Source organism: Macrobrachium rosenbergii, chromosome 56 (assembly GCF_040412425.1).
Source record: "Macrobrachium rosenbergii isolate ZJJX-2024 chromosome 56, ASM4041242v1, whole genome shotgun sequence".
Taxonomy (NCBI): Eukaryota; Metazoa; Arthropoda; class Malacostraca; order Decapoda; family Palaemonidae; genus Macrobrachium; species Macrobrachium rosenbergii.
Window position 1 is genome coordinate 58,373,364 of NC_089796.1, and position 17,999 is coordinate 58,391,362.

At 40.5% G+C, this 17,999-nt stretch overlaps 1 protein-coding gene across 1 annotated transcript in view; it reads right to left on the reverse strand.

Moving 5' to 3' along the window:
• Window positions 1-5,908: 5,908 nt before the first annotated feature.
• The window catches only part of LOC136836273 (uncharacterized), a 130,018-nt gene continuing 117,927 nt past the window's right edge, over window positions 5,909-17,999 (reverse strand). The window contains exons 2-5 of the mRNA XM_067100306.1: window positions 8,871-8,947; window positions 8,065-8,192; window positions 6,923-7,030; window positions 5,909-6,616 (exon numbers count right to left, since the gene is read on the reverse strand). Of these exons, the coding sequence (XP_066956407.1) occupies window positions 6,464-6,616; window positions 6,923-7,030; window positions 8,065-8,192; window positions 8,871-8,877 (396 nt within the window). The 5' untranslated portion in view covers window positions 8,878-8,947 and the 3' untranslated portion in view covers window positions 5,909-6,463. The remainder of the gene's footprint in view (window positions 6,617-6,922; window positions 7,031-8,064; window positions 8,193-8,870; window positions 8,948-17,999) is intronic.

Here is a 17,999-nt window from a genome sequence, read left to right on the forward strand (position 1 = left end):
CTGAGACAGCAGTACTGGCCACCTCTGCCTGCTGGTCCACCTCCTGCACCGTCTGGTTTTTGACACCATCATCCCACGGCCTCTCACACCCCCTCCCAGCAGAATGACGGCCAAGCTGCTGTGAAAGTTCGTCTGGCCCGGGGTGCAAAGGACATCACGACCTGGGCAAAACAGTGCATGCGATTCTTGAACCAGCAAAATAGGTCGTCACACCGGTCGGGGGGTGGGCAACTTCCCCAGCCAGGGAGGCGCTTCGGACACATCCATGTCGACGTCGTCAGGCCCCCTTCCCCATCAGGTGGGGCCAGGTATCTCCTGACGGTGGTGACCGCTCGACCAGGTGGCGGTAAGCGACGCCCACGGATGACCACCGCCAGTCGCGTGCGCTGAGGCCCTCTCTCAGCTGGATTGCCAGTTTGGTGTCCCGGACCATATGACAATGGACCAGGGCCCAGCCTTCCTGTCTGAGCTGTGGACTGCCCACAAGCACGCCTGCTGGGGAACCACTCACCACACCACCACCCCTACAACCCCGATAACGGCCTGGTGGAAAGGTTCCACAGGTCCCTAAAGTCATCCCTCGGCCGCTGCGCTGCACCGCTGCCGTGGGTGGAGGCCGCTCCCCCAGAGCGTGACACCCATCACAGCTGTATCCCCTCCTCGGACTGTGACGGATGATAGCCATCCCCATCTCTGCAGAGGCTCCGGCGTGCAAGTTCGCCCCTCCGCCCATCGCAAAAAAAGCCGCCCTCTGTACGGGTCAGTCAAGTCGTGGTCCCAGGCCACTACTCTTCACGCGTGCGGGCCGGAACAACAAGAACAGGCACTCAGATAAGCTTTCCTTGTTGAAACGGTTGGAAAGTTTGCCCCTGCCAGCACGCCCTAAACCGACAGGACGGACGCCTTTCATGCCTCCTGGTCTGTCCTCTTCAGGAGCCGCCCCATGCAGCTTCCTCCAGGAGCAGCGTCCTGTCTTGAGAAGTGGCATAAAAGTCCGCAATTCTGGCGCCAGACCCCATTACAGGGAGGCCCTTCCTCGTTTCTTTCTGACTTTACGTTTCTTCAAACAAAAAGCATTCAGGCTTTTACCATTTTTACTTTATGATTTAGAATGTCTTGGTGTTTCAATTCACCACCTCAAGCCTGCACTGTTGGAGTAATTTGACTCGTCGCATATTATGTGTTTAGACCTCTCAGTCAGCCCTCCGCACGGCCCACGCCAGTCAGCCCATCCTGCCCACAATAAAGTCAGCGAGCCGCCCCATCGTTTCTTTGACATAGAGCAGCACTTGCCCCAACTGCTCCACAGACACGGGTACTGGCTCAGTCCCTGACTATCGCACGGCAGTATCCCAAATGTTTTGGCAATCTCAATTCACTCCTCCCCCTCACTGGCTTCATAATCAAGGAACATCGTTACTAAAGTTTTGGGTTTTATGTTTTTCGTCAAAGTTCGCTGTTCCGCTCAACTGTGTTCTAAGTGTAATATAATTACAGTGACCTGTGTGCCTGTTTAATTTCAGCTTTACAGATGCCTTTCCTGTGACCTTCACTGGTTGGTCAGTACCTTCAATGCAATTTATTTATGTAAATGTGCATTACTAAGTGTTTTGACTCATTGGGATGTCCCTTTTGTATTGTACTTTGTGTCTGCGTGATATTCGTTATCAATGTCTAATCTACTCCTAAGAGATTTTATCCTTGTTTTCTCTAGTTATCTTCTCATTTACTTTTTCGTGACCTGTTTTTTGCATGTTTTGATGAACAGTTGACCTCATTTCACCTGTACATGTCCTTCTATGTCTTTGTACTGACGTCTGTATTTACGTTCTGCTTTATACTGATGTCCGCATGCTCCTTAATAAAGCCTTGATCAATGTCTACCTGCTCTCTTTTGCACCCTCTCACAGATTCACTCCCATTTGCTCTCGCCTCATTGCCCAAATTCTGCAGCTACCATTCTACTGATGTGTTTTTCTTTTGTAAAATATAATGAATTAAGTTAAACCCCAAGTTTATCTAATCACCACCTTTTAAAATAGCCTCAGGCATATTTTGTTTGTGTAATTTAACTATCTAAGGCAGAATCCAGATTCTCATGATAATTAAGGTAAGTGTATCATCTATTATACCCATTTCTAGCAAGACCCCAGCTTTAAAATTACAACTATATATATATATATATATATATATATATATATATATATATATATATATATATATATATATACTCATATATATATATACATATATATACACACAATTATGTTAAAGATAGACGAACTTTATTCATAAAAAAATATTCTTATTCAGATACAACAATCTTACACTAATCTTCAAAGTAGTCCCCTTGGGCTGCCACACACTTCTCCCAACGGTTCTGCCACTGTTGGAAGCAGCGCTGAAACGCCTCTTTTGAGATGGTGCACAGCTGTCCATTGCATTCTGCATGATGTCTTCTCTGGACTGAAATCTGTTTGTTCCCTTTCAGGGGCATTTTTTCAGCTTGAGGAAAAGCGAGAAGTCACACGGAGCCATGTCAGGAGAGTGGGGGCTGATGAAGCACAGGGTGTGTTGTCATTTGGCAAATTCTCTGTATCTGAAATGTGAAGAATGGGCGGGTGCGTTGTATCATTAGAGAGCTGCCAATTCTTCCAGAGAGAGAGAGAGAGAGAGAGAGAGAGAGAGAGAGAGAGAGAGCTTCACGCACACTTACACACACACACACACACACACATATATATATATATATATATATATATATATATATATATATATATATATATATATATACATATATGTTTGCATGTATGCATGTCTGTAATACTGTTACTACCTGCCCACTTGGGGCAAGCCAGCCCAACTCAGCACTAGTTCTACACCCAGATATACAGGGAAGATTCGAGTCAGGAAGGGAATTCATCTGTAAAACATCTACCATAATCAATAATGAAATGAGCCATTCAAGATACATACAACTGGATGAAGCTCATTTAAAACAGTGGCCCCGACTAGGGATTAAACTGAGAAGAAGGCTGTTACTGCCACATTCATAGTTTAACTACTAAATCGTGGATGGACCCCTTACGAAGTGAAACGTCCACATTAACGTCTTCATACACGAGTCAGTCAATTAAAATTGACTGCCACTGTGGTGTCGGATGTCATTATTACTATATGGACGCTGCTATCCTAAGAATTGCCATTGGCCTGAGATGTTATTGCATCGTATCCCAAAGCAGAGGAGCGCCTACTTGATGGTTGTGAAACCCTTGTGGGAAGCAATGGCTTCACTAAATTATGGCAGAGGAGCTCTCCCTCTGAAGGTCAGTGGCAACCACACACATCAGGTCAGTCTCTTTGCTGGGGGACTGCTACTGCAGTGGTAATAAGCTGTACAACTTGGATATTGTTGCCTTAAGAAATGCTAATAGCTTTGGTAACACATAATAGGCACTGCATTCTTCACTCATAGCTTTCGCACCGCATTCTTCACTTATAGCCTTCGCACTGCATTACTCAATTATATCTTTCATGCTGTCTCACGCTTCCTGGATATTACGGCCAATCCTCCACACCATCTATCCAGCATTTTATTTGCCGTCCTCCTCTCCTAACACTTCCGAATTACACACTTTTCAACTGTCTCTTTCATCTTCCATTCTTTCAAACAACTGAACCATTTTGAAACACTCTGATCTATCTTTTCACCAACACTAACCTGTTCGCTACTTCTACATCTCTACATTTCCAAGATTTTCATTCCTTTTTATATCACATATGTTGTGTAAGCAATTAATCTCGACAGCTTCAATATTTCTTTCACTCGCATTCAACATTCACATTTCACTTCAATAAAGAATTGATTATCCATCCCTTGGCCTCCATACACTCTCAAAGTGTCCTCCCTACGTTTTACAAAACAACCTGCCACCTTACTTGTTTCACCTATTCCGCGGCTTACCTCTTTTCTCATCCTGGTATCATGTTATATTTACTCTGTAATACAATCCAAATTAAAATTTTTTGGTTTCCATTCACCACCATAACCTTTGCCTAGCTCATATTAATCTGAAATTTCTTTTCCAACAAAGCGTTTCGAACACTTTCACCAGTGATAGTAGTTTCTCCTCATTAATCCCAAGGAATTTTTCATCATCTACATTTAAACGTCACTCTCCATTGACGATTCATTTTTGTTAGCCCGGATCTTAGCACCTATATCACTGCCGATAAGGCAAATATAAAATACCAACTTGTGATAGCTGTGCTGACAAATTTTATAACTTTAGTTTAAATTTCTTCCGCATTTGTTTTAAATTGACGAATTTTAGCACAGTGACATATACTTTGCCAAAGTTTGTCCCGCTCCGCCAGTTATTTTCAATTCTACCTTCAATATAATGTACATTATTGTAGATTATTCTATCATTACTTATTATAACAGGCGCTATTACGTTTTATTGCTGTATGATACCAGATAACCAATAATACTTGATGTCGATTTACTTTGATATCCCCACTTTCACATAAATAGTTATTGATTCAAAGGCCTAAAATCACTGCCAAATAAGCCGTGGCACACTTTTAGTTCCGCTCATATACCACTGTAGGTTGCTCTTTGTTCAATCAGCGATGATCTTGACAAGTATTGTAGTCTTTTGTTTTGGCATAACGTACAATTGTTAACCGAGAAATAAGTAATCTATATCTAAAGTTCCTGGAAATAGCCATGCAACTTTCAAACGAACTAAATTCTTAAAATTCAGAAAGGTCATAAAGTACCGCAAAAGCAAGGAAACATGGATAGAGAACGTAAAAAGACCAAGTTTAATATGGATACTTTCACTTGCTCATAATCCAGTGACGGTTTTAACAATATAATCGAAATTTCATTCGACACTTCCATTCAGGATCCATCTCCAAGCTCCCATGGACTGAAGAGTGATGCGTTCATCCCGACGGATAAGATTTGCTGGAATCTGAGTAAAGAAGCCGGTTAAAATATAACGGACAAATTACAAAAGCTTACGAAAAAAATTCAGAAGGCTATCTTCCGGTACATATTCTAGCGGAGAACAGATTACCGGAAGTGTATAATTTAATACACAACCTCGTATGTCTACGATTATTAAAAATCCAGCTATGTGGCTTCTTAACCTTCAAGCGTCATTACTGATTCCCATGATGTGTGTCTCATCCATTCACTGCGTAGGTAACAGGGATGCAGATTGTCTCGCACTTTTCTAATTATATTCTTTTGAGTAACCAAAAATGTGTACAATATTTGCTTGTCCTTCTTAAAGAAGTCCACATTTTGCTGTTTTAATCATGATTATACAATCCCGATCGGGAACAAGACTTGAAAGACTTTTGAAGTCTCCCATGCATATTTTTAGCTTTTGACTTGTGTATAGCCTACATTGCAAAAGGTAATCTTGAGTCTTTTCCTACTTACCATTCACATAATTTAAACAAATGCCTATAGCGACACTCAAATATTTACTGATTTTACTCCAATGAAAATTAACTCCGGATTAGGCATAATAGCATGTTTCTCCCTTTGGCTTCATAAAACCTGTGAAGTACTGGACTGATGGAAATTTCTGACCCAGGTGCTTTGGAAGTCAACTCGAGGTATGGTGACAAAACTTTAAAAGCACCACAAATTCAGTGATTTTTGCTATGTTGGGTTACCTGTTTTGGTAGGGTTGGAGGTGGGGAGGCTCTAATGGAGAGAGGAGGATGGAGTGTTGCATGCTACAGTCCCTTGGATGGACTGCTGGAACTCTTGTTCCCCTCTCATGATCTTATACTATTTCACTTTTGCTGCTTCAAAGATCTATCTTCAATAGAGGCGAGGTTGAAGTTTGAAAATGAACGAGTACAGAATAAACAAATTACAATGTTCAATATATTGAGTTATTTATGTTTCATAAATAACTGGTCTTTACTTTAACTCCAAGAAAAAAAGATATACAGAATTTTTACAAATATTTAGTTAATCCAATGAGGAAATTGCCAAATACCAACAGCTATGAATAAACCTAATGATATTCCACCAAACTGACCACTAATTTTAAAGTCATAAACTGGACACAAATGGGGTACATTACTTGTATTGCCCATACAGGTCTCAGATAAGACTGATATTGCCACGAGTTGAACAAAATCAAGGTGTCACAATCAGTCTGTTAACAGAATTTTGGCTGAATACTTTTACCTACTGTGGAAAATTTCAATGATAAAAACACAAACCTACACAAAAATTATTCCTAGTAAATTGAGGACACTACAAAAATATGATAAAATGAGCGAAATAGGTGGTTATCTGAATCAAGAGGAGGTTCCATTTTGACGGAGTTGTTTATAAGATTCCAGTACTGATAAATTCTTCAAAGACGAATTAAGGTGCCGGGTGAGGAGGGAATTTAGGCTCAAAACCATTTTGATTACGAAACTTCTACCATCCGTGGTGGTGGTGATGGTGATGACGTCGATGGTGATGGTGGTGGTGGTGATGGTTTCCTTCTAGAGCAGCCTCTACGGCCATTCCTGCAGCTACACCCACAGCTGCTGCGCCCATCGCCCCGCCTATTCCCATTCCTCCACGGCGCTACACCAGGGGGAGAAAAGAGAGGGAACTTACGAAGCCTTTTATATAAATAGATTTTATGAATAGATAACATGTTGTGAAAAGTTTGGCGCCTTCTGAAAAATAATTTGAAGGTCTTCAGATCTCAAGTCAACCATATGTAACACACACACACACACACACACACACACACACACACACACACACACACATATATATATATATATATATATATATATATATATATATATATATATATATATATATATATATATTGATGATTTCATTTGACTGAACACGAAATGAAACGACCTCACGGACACTCACTCTTCCTTCCACGACGACTGTTTCCTGGACTACGACTGGTCTGGGAGTTGTCTGGAACACGACTGGTGGCGGACGTTGTTGTACCACTACCTCCACTTTGGGAGGTTGCTAGGATTGTTGAAAAATGATTGAAATTAATAAAAATTCCAACAAAATTCTTCTGTACACTGTCCAAGTGATCTCTTTTTGGAAGTACTCTCTGGCTCGTAGTAGATTACCGTATATGCTTAGCCCCATGTCTCGAGGTTCAGTTCAATTAATAGTTAAATACAATCAGTGTAACTTAAATGCAACTTTTGATAACTAAGAATATTGTTTTTCTATGAAAATTCTTGTCACAAAATCTAGTGCTATCTTTCCCCTTACTTTTTATGTTTTTAAAATAAAATTTAATGATGCTGACATGCGTACAGGTAGTCTCTGCAAAAATCAACCATTGTTTTATGATCAGTCTTAATTATGAATATCATCCTCTATCATAACCGAGTTCAGGCGTTTTCATTTCTTTCGAAGGTTAGCTTAGTTAAAAAGAGTAATGAAAAAAAATAAATGTGTATTCCCCAGAATATAAAATCTATTAGATCTTATATGGATTACATCTCATAATACACGTTTTTACCGACATTCTAATATGTCTGATCGTTTTCTAGGTGACAAGCATTTATCCTCACGAATGGTATGGTAATTCAGTTAGGTCAAATATACATACATAAATGTATTTACGCCCGGCCAGCCTCGATGGGAGAAGTTGCATTTTAAAAGTCCCCCTCTCATTCAGTTAACAGATATCTATTTTTTGTTCCGTTTGAGACTGGAACTGGTCTTCTCAAGTATACACGGCGTCAATAACTTAGACGTTGTGAAGTCAGTTTTAGTGGCCATAATCAATCAATCAGTTTCAGGTATATTGCATTCCAATGTCCACCCTCTTACTAGACATCCACTCAAGGCTTTTTCCGACTATCGGTTGCTTAAGCGGCCTGACAAATGTGTTTCATTGTAATTCAAGTTACTGGTTTCCTTGGAGTTCTCTCGAATAGAATTCATTTATCGCTGGATTCTCGCCCCCAAAAAAAAAAACACAACTGTTAAATGTTCCTCACCAACGGATCATTACTAAATTTAACAAAATAATTACTTACTTGTGGATAATACTGTGTGGGATATGGCTGCGTGGGATATGGTTGCTGGGGATACGGCTGCTGGGGATACGGTTGCTGGGGATACTGATACTGAGGAGGGTACGGTGCACTTGGGTAGGGTGGTTGTCCTGTGTGTGAAAGGAGAAATACCAGGAGGTTATTATTTTTGTTGTGCACACACACACACACACACACACACACACACACACACACACACACACATATATATATATATTTATATATATATATATATATATATATATATATATATATATATATATATATATATATATATATATATATATATATATATATATATCTATATATATATATGATATATATATGACTGATCACATCTAATTTAAATGATTCATATACAATCAATATATATATATATATATATATATATATATATATATATATATTATATATAAATTATATATATGTGTGTCTTAGGAAATAATGAAATTCTCAGTGATTTACTAGTATATCATTTTTTCAGAATGGGCAAAATCCTGTCAAAATGAATTTCGCGAATGTTTCAAAGTACCACTGCCTTCTATTATGGGGAAATGTACATACTGTTACTTCAAACTGCCATGTGCGATTGTATTGTGTTTTAATTTATATTTATTTTGGCATAAATCTCTTTTTGATCATTATAATCGTATCTTCTCTGCTTTCCTCTTATGCATTCGGCCATCAATTATGCGGAATCTTGTAAGCTCATGACCTTTAAGTGGATTTCATACTTTCAATAATAGTAATATATAAATAACAATTAAATGAAAAACAAGCGAACTCACCAGACATTTCAGCTTATTTTCTCTGGGTGATAGAAAGCGGTGCACCTCTGACGGACTACTTACGCGGCTCGATCTACCTGACGAATGAGATGATAAAACCAAGATAGAGCATGTTATCGCACCGCCCCTGTCTATCATGTGATTTTCTTGGTGGCAGGAAACCACAGAAACAAACAAACCAAATACTGTAGGTGCTGATACCATTAACGATTAGCTGAACAAGATAAAATGTTCATTTTATTACTGATGATAAACGCCTATCAGCACTTCGTATCTCTGACTCATTGGGTACATTTTAATTTCTCCCCCTCAATCCAAGTGTCGATTGCACTGAATGTCTCATAAAAATCAAGTTTAGAATGAATGAATAAACCAGGAAATTTAGGCTATAAGGTCTGGCACTAAGGCACTTTCAGCATTACAGCGCCTAAGACAGTGAAAGAGGGGGTTGTAGTAGTTGGACAGCAAAATAGAGATCCAGAAAATTAAGGAAATGAAGAACAAGAATCAAGGTGGGTCTGGGAGAAAATCCCACAGTTTCACTTGAATGACATAGAGAGGTTGGACAGTACGATGGAAAAAAAGCAAGCGGGAATGGGGATAAATTAAAAGGCTAAACAATGGCTGCAGCTATGTGAGGGATCCTGCAAACACCCTTTGCTAATGCCTACAATTCACCACCTGAAGTGTCTGACAGCACTAGCCCCTATAAGTTCATGTTTTGAATATTACACTCCACAACAAATCTCTTAAGAGTGTACAGTTACGTATACAGATTACTAAGAGTCTATAGAGATATGGTTTACTCAAATATAAAAATAATTATAAAAAATCTTACTGTTACCAATGAAGAGATGTTCCAGAATATTTTATACGCTTTGCTAATTTTGAGGAAAAGAAGAGGTAGCATACAGTGTCTCTTTTAAGCAATAGTGATAAGTGTACCTTCGTCATCTATTTAGATTAAGCTTGCCTGTGACGAATAAAATCTCAAGGACTTTATAAACGAGCGAATAACATGCTATCGAGATGTTCTGTTGTACAGGTATTTAATCAATCTAGTCTTTTTCTTAAGGAGACAATCCGCCATCGATTTTCATGAATATACTTTGGAAATAAAAAAATCGTGATTTTTTGGCGGTGAACAGCACCACAACTCAAGAGTCACGTGTGAAAGTATCGTACAAATCATGCCATAAATAACGAAGTTATTGCATTTTTTTGTGGTTGAGGTATATGACACTACACGGGTCGTCATGGTGACGCAGTACCATGTACGCAGTACTCACGATAAACCATGATAAGTACGGTATTCTTATAAAACAGTGAGAAATATAAGGCTAAAAATATACGTCTGGCACCTCTGTTCATGACGAGAGAAAGTACAAGCCAACAAGCCCCAACATGCCATATACGTACCCACATACAAGTATTCGCTGACATTTCCTCTACAGAGCTACTAAAAAAATGCTTACCAGGGTGGACACAGAACCCAAATGAGTCAGTGCATAGTCGACTTTGGAAGAAATGCCCAAAAATAAAGTTTTTCGGTTTACATCGCGTCATATTTGCCGCCGAAACGACCACGCTTGAGTACAATTTTGGCAGAAAAAGCAATCTTCTTACTGTTTTGTTGGTACGAATACTACATTCGTGAATCATTATCATCTCTGATAAAGAAAGACTGAAGGCTCAACTGCCAAAAATAGAAAAAGAAGAAAAAACGTAAGAGAAAGTAAAGACTATGAGGTGGAGCCTAAAAGCGAAACCAAGCTACAATGAGGGAGTTGGCATCTCCTGACACCTTCACCTTGAGTGAGTAATACCCACTTGGAGGGCGGGGCGGACTTGGGAAGGCGTTTGCGGTAATTAAACAGAAAAGGTATAAAGTAAGTAAGTTTTGGTTATTTTTCAAGTAATTGGGAGTGTTTCTAATTATAATCGTAATAAATGCCGATATTGTGATCTTTTCGTCATATTCTTGTTGCGAAACTTTGAGGCCGATAATCAATTTTATAGTTATTGACGTTCAAAGGTATTTTCTCCACTATTTATGAAGCAATTTCAAATGCAAAGAAGACATCGTTGGAAAGAAATAAAATGCAATATTCTGGTAAAGCAAATTTAATTTTCAAAGGTTATTTATAATTTTCTATATTTTCAAAGTTTAAAAAAAAATATATAAATATTAAAAAAAAATTAAAAATAAAGAAAATTCACTTTACCACTTTTTTCATACTGTGATGGACATTATTCATGCCAATTCTTATTTAGTTCAGTGTGGTATTTTTCGATAAAAATACAAAAAAAAGAAAATTTGAAAATTTATATTTTTATTCATAAAAAAAAAGTTTCGGTCCGATTCCAATAAAATTTATACAGTCATTAGAGTAATAGTACAAATAACATATAAAAAATTATGGTAATCCAATAACAGATAACGAGTTTGGCTTTCATGGCGGACAACCTCCTTAAATCCAAATAAAATAATTGCGATATGTATAACTGTTAATGGATTAAATCAAGAAAATGTCTTTTTTAAAATTCAAACCTAATATTTATATTACCTAATATCATGCACCACGTTCTACGTATTTGTACGACAATGAATTTCTTTGACTTCATTGTATATTACCGTTGGTAAAATTCTTAAGTGGCTGCAGGACCCCGTTATCGCTGAATGACCAGCAAAGTGGATCACGCAGTAACTATTTATCCAGCGTTTTCAGCTGACAGGTGACATTACAAGTATTTTTTCTCCTAATATCAATAAATGTTATAGAAATTTTTTTTGCAGCATTGTCTTACGGGAAGTGAAACGTTTGGTTCCCAAATCAATGTTCATACCAAACTGCACACAAATTCATAAAAGATAATGAGGATGTATTTAGGGTATGTGTTATTATATAATATATTGATATATATGATATATATATATATATATATATATATATATATATATATATATATATATATATATATAACATATATATATATATATAAAGCCACTAATATCACTTGATTTCAATTATTTACCTTACAATAACTTATATCCAAGAGGAATTATAGTTGATGATATGCATCTGTTGGCTAGATTCAGACACACCTTTGTATTAAAATACATAACAACTAGTCAACTTATCCATTCTGTTTTGAGTTGCGATTGCTAGTGATATTTCCAACTTAATATTTCAGTCATAAAAATGCCAATGAAAGTTTAAGATCTGCAAAAGAAACCATCAGGAAAAATTTACTGCTTGGTCTAAAAGTGACCCAGGTGGTTTATTTACGCTTTTAACTGACGCCACGCTCCAGAACACAATGAAGAAAAGGGTGACCTGGGGTCGATAAATAATTAACAATAAATACAGTGAACGAATACATTTTGGATCATACCAAGGACAGAAATAAGTTAAATACAATCTGATGCTAAAAAGAAGAATTTAATATACAAATTGGAACAGGTAAATAAGAATATATACATAATTTAAATGATTGGATCGCCGTGACCGTGTCACGCCAGGTGTGAACTGGGATAGAAAGCAAAGAAAAATGGGGCCACCGTAAAAATGCTCAGTTCAGACTTTGCAAATTCTCCACCCCCAGCTGGGTAACGTCTGATTAGTCGGGATCTGCTGAGGCACTGAAGGGCAGGAGCTGCAGTCGTGAGACATTGGGAAACACCTGTGTGAAATGGGGGCGGCTGGCTGCAGGTGTCTGCAAAAATGTTAAATAATGCATAATATAATTATTACAGGGCCCAATGTGGCGAGCGACTGTCCAGGTGGAGGGTGGTGTGGATGGATGGGGTGTTCCTCTCTCAGGAGGGCGGGCTTGATCTGCGGTCCTGGGTGACAACCCAGTTGTTCTTCCTGTATCGAGTCTCAGCAGACGAACGGCCTTGTTGTTCCTCTCCAGCACGCTCAAGGGCTCCCTTACCAGTTAGGTCAGTGGCAAACGGACGGCGTCATCCTGGCACGAAATCGTATTCTGGAGGACAAGCCGGGCTGGGATGGGGGTGATTGACCTGGTTAAAAAGGCTAAAGGGTGCAACATCAAACTAGGGTTGTGGCAGTCATGTAACTGGCTATGGGACCACGAGGGGCAACCGTGAGGTTCTCTTAGCTGCGGAATGCTATCTGCCCTGGGCAAATAGCCTAGGAGGACCCACGGCAGGATGTGCTAGACAAAAATTCTCAGCGTGCAGCCCGGCCATGAGGGACTCAGCAGGGATCAGAAGTGAGCCAAACACATAACTGCGGGTTGTACTAGTCCCAAAAGTCATGAGCTGTCCCCAGATGTAGCAAGGCCTGAATGCGGACCACAGTTCTCAGGAAAGCGGCCCCTGTCGGGGTTGTACATGATGGGTGAGGGACGTTGGATGCAATGATCAACTGAGAGTAGAGCCAGTGGGATGCACTCAAGGTGGCTTCTTGCAATGGCGTGGCTTCCACCTTGTTGAGCAGTTGACCACATTCAGAGATATCTGGCCTGATGCATATAAAAGGCCAGATGATGTAGATGTGAACATGCTTCACCAACCTCCGCCTGGCTGTTGTTAAAGCCAATAGACTCTGTGTGAAAAAGTTTGCTGGTTTGGCACAAGGCACTGCCTCGCCCAGGTCCTTTGCCCCAGAAACCTTTTGCAGACAAGCTTCTCTGACAGCAGCTAAACTGTCGTCCTGCCGGAGAGGTGGGACAGTTTAATGATTACATCACCTGGCGCAGCTGGCGGCACCAATTGGGGGGCTGGCGTTTAATACTTTTCTTGCAACATGCAGATTGACTAAAGACCAAGTCCCCTACTTCAGGACGTGAAAAAGCAGTCGGCAGGCTGGGGTCTCTGGGTAAATGGCCTGCCCTGGTGAGGTCCTCCCAGTTGATCCCGAGCTGCAACACATTGCTCGACTCTGGAAGGGCGCATCCAAATTCTTCCTGTCGGGAAGGGTATTTCAAGAGGTGAATACAGGATGGCCGTGGAGGTGTCGCTGCTGCCTGGAAAGACCATCGTTGCCTGCTTGGTGAAAGGCGTGGACCAGCGGCAAACGGTCCGTATCATTGTATAAGTAAGTGAAAAGAAAAACTCTGAAGGAGGAAAGTGTATACCAAATAGTTCCCGTTGGTGCCTTTGCTCTCCCTTCCCGGGCTATCAAATGCGTCGGAGGAAGCCAGTCTTTTTCAGAATGAACAACATTCATTCAAAGTCCAAAGGCGACGCCATGTCAGATCAGCTGAGGAGCAGTTCTTCAAAATCCTGTGGGCTCAAGGCTGTTGCCTCGAGGGTGGCCTTTACGCCATCAGAAAGAATGGTAAAGAATGGCTGGGTCCCAAACGATGCTGGTTGGAAGAGTCAGGGTTTCTGATAGATTAGTAGGAATGGTGTGTGCGATCCCGGGATGAACCTCCTGAACAGATGAAACACATCCTGAGTATATCACAAGGTGTGGGTAAATTAATCAACATTGTCTGTTTATGTCAGGCGCTAGGACTGCCCGGCTGTAACAGTTTGTGGGACCTGGCAACATTACCTGTTTATTTATGTTTAGACGCTATAGGCCCTCAGGTCCCCAGGATGCCGTCCATGAGCTGTTCATTAAGTCACCGCGTTTATCAGGCTGAGGGGTTAATGTAACTCGGCAACAATGGACCCAAAGGCTGATGAAGGTGTTCGCTCAAGAAGCTGTGGCGCGACTCAATACATGCTATAAATATTTTTAATTTTCTCTTTGCAATATTTTCTTTATTAAGGAGGCGGTGAGATCCTTATTTTCCTTTCACAAAAAAAAAAAAATCAGGGTCCTTGCGAGGTTGCATAATCAAAGAAAATCGAAGAAATCCAGGAAACATTATTTCTGCGATCATTTGAGAGGAGGCAAATTGGCCGGATCGTAAATTAAGGTATTTCCCATCCATTCCATTTCACGGAGAAGGCGTTTGGCCTATTTTAAGGCATCGATGGGAAGCTTGAATAATTTCACGGGGCATAATTTGTTTTTATGTGATGGCAGATGCCATTTTTGTCTGACTTTTCGGTACCTGGCCAGGGCATCATTATCTGCATACTTTTACCTTGTTTGATGTGCAACTGTCGAGTCACAAAGTGCCAAGGCAACTCAAGCAGATCAGTGTGTGCCCCATCATCTGTCAACAGGCTGGACAGGCACTCCCACTCATGGTTTTGAGACAGGCACAATGTTCTCTCACCAAGTAATTCTATCATAAATATGCACAAAGCCAGGAGCGGGTCCTAAAGCGAATGCGACTCGACAACTGAAGTACTGGGAAAACAACTTTGATCGATGGATGGAAATCGAAAAATGACATTGCCAATGGAAAATAAGGCGACCAGGGCGATGGCGCCTCAGGAAGGCAGCCAGGATGGAGCATGTCGATTTCCTCGTCGACAAAGAGCATGAACGATTGAGCTAACTGAGCCAGGTGGTCTTCTATTTCATCCCCCAGACTGGGCGGCAGGACGAAGCCTAAACTGGCTACTGAAATCACCGTTCTTCTGACCAGGCGGCTCAGCCCATGCGACATTTGAAATCACCGGTTTTATTATAAAAATGAGCACTTATTTTTTGTGGAATACTATCCCTGGGTGAACTGCCATTCTGGAGTAAGACCCAGGGGATTTTGCAGTGACGTAAAAACCTTCTCCTCAGATGATGATGGTATTTTCACTTTGGCTTAATTCAGAAACAAATTTATAAACTGGGGAAATAAATTTGTTTATCATAATTTCATTTAAAAATTTACAATATGCATCATATATACCTAACGTCTTAGAAATACACACACGAGGTAGTAAATACAGAGGGTTCAAAGAACACAATGCAGACACATATGGAAATCAGTAGAAAATGGGAGCTATTAAGATAGACATGGCTTATTTTTTGTCTTGAACCAGCTTCCTAGCTGTGTGTTTATCCCCAAATGTTTCAGGCAGGTGTTTGGCCTATAAAGATGCTCTGATCCTGACGCTTACCTGACAGATATATATATAGCTATATATATATATAGTGACCGGGTAGAAGCATATATAAAACTTAGGGACTATTCAGGATTATTTGTAGGTGGTTAGGGGCTTTGTGACACCCATGGGACGAATCAAAGGAACCATTCTCATTATCATTGAGTAATGTGTCTGTTTGTAACACTATTGTCAGTACCGCACACCTGATATTGATTTCGAAACTTTCCACTGGCCGATTCTGATTATATATATATGGAAAGGCGGATTTGGTATCAGGGCGGCTTTGGATGTCCTTGACAAAGGGTTTCTGGGCAAAAAGTTGGAACAAGATGGGTGAGGTTAGTTCTGCTAGTTTCATTATGTTTTCTTGCAGCGTGATTTTATGAGGTGACAAAATTCATGGGTATCTGTACGACGCCTGAGATGAGGGATGTCTGTTTTTGATGATCTTTAAGGAGAAGTTTGCCCTTAATTCTGAATGACCATTCTGGGAAAAACACACTTGAAAGCGTGATCAACAAGTTACGTCTCTGGTGATTTGTCAAAAGAGTCAGGCAATATCACCTGGTTAAGCCTACTAGTGAGACCGTTCTTGGAGTTGTTCCTGGATTGCCAAGACTGAGTTGCCATCTGAGTTTTGAACTCCATTCAGCCTTGGAGTAAACAAAGGGTGGCTATTGAAAGAAAGCAGGAAAAATATATTACTGCTAGTTATTGTGGAGGGGGTGTCATATCGTGGCAGAACTGACATCACGCATAACATAGACCACAATGAGAACAAGGTGGACTCTCTCTTGATAGTCTCTCTCTCTCTAAATCTCCTCTCTCTCCCACTCTCTCTGAATCTCCTCTCGCAGAAACATGTTGACGCAAATCTGAGGCCAATGCCAAGGATGGATTACATGCTATACAAATTGGAGACAGGTAAATAACAAGATACACCTAATTTAGAACGCGCCCCCACCTTTCGGTCTGTGCCAATGGACTCTGTAGAGGTTGGAGGAAGAGAGAGAGAAAACTTGCTCTCCAGAGACTTCTCAAAAGTACTTTGCAATATGCTAATGGTTGCTGACTTGGAAGAAGAGGACCAGGGACATCATAATGGAGCTGAGGTTGGAACGCCCAATGACCGGGAAGAAGAAACTGAGATTGGTAAAGGAGAGGACGCAGACTGTGCGCAAAGAGCAGAGAATGGATGGGATTGAAAGGCCACAGGCTAGCAGTCACAGCAGGTGGAGTTGGAATGCAGTGGCTGGAACTGGGAGACAAGGAAAATTATTTTGGCAGCGACATACCAGGCGGTCTGAGGTAACATCAAGAGGTTGACAGAGCAAGGCAGGTTGCCATCTCAAGATTCACTCTTCGTGAGGGCAATCATCGCTCATGAATCATCGCTTTCTGATGGCTCAACCAACGTTGATCACTGGACAAATACACAAGCCAATTTAGCCAGACAGATTTCTTCAAATTTAGATTGATGTACATGACGAAGATAAACTCTTAAACTTCACGCTTTGCTGAAATTCACCAGACGCTTTTCGGTATCCCGTAGATATCCCCAGACGCTCAGGACTGGACGCCGCAGCTTTCTCCAGGAGAAGGTTTATCGGTTTTTACCGCCACGGACGCCCGACTTTTCCGTATGCTTCTTCCTGGAGAAGAGGTAACATTTTTATCGGATCCAAAGGTCAATCAATCTCACCTTTAACTTACTGTTTAGAAATATCTCCAACAAACCTGACCGTTTCAAGAATGAGGTTTGTCTCAGGAGCTAAAACACACTGCATCACAGACACACTCCCTTTGTCTTCGTAATCTTTTGGCTAGTATGAAAACCTTAAGCCTGGTTCATAAGGTAATGAGTTTGGGCAGGTACTAGGAAAATGGTTGCAGCAATCAAACCTTTAAAGCCCTAACTATCGTAGTTGCAACATGTGGAGGAAACAGTCAATTACAACCCCAAGAAGGTAAAAATGTGGTCAACAGGAAATCACACGGGAATGGTTGAATACTTCTAGGGAACTATGCAACAAAGCTAGATCCTTGGGCAGCTGGAGAAGAAGTTTGTTTTTCCTTCTTCATTCTCTCTAGTCACTACTTTGCAGCTTCCCTTGATCATAATTCTAGAAGAATTTTATCCATTTTGGCATGTC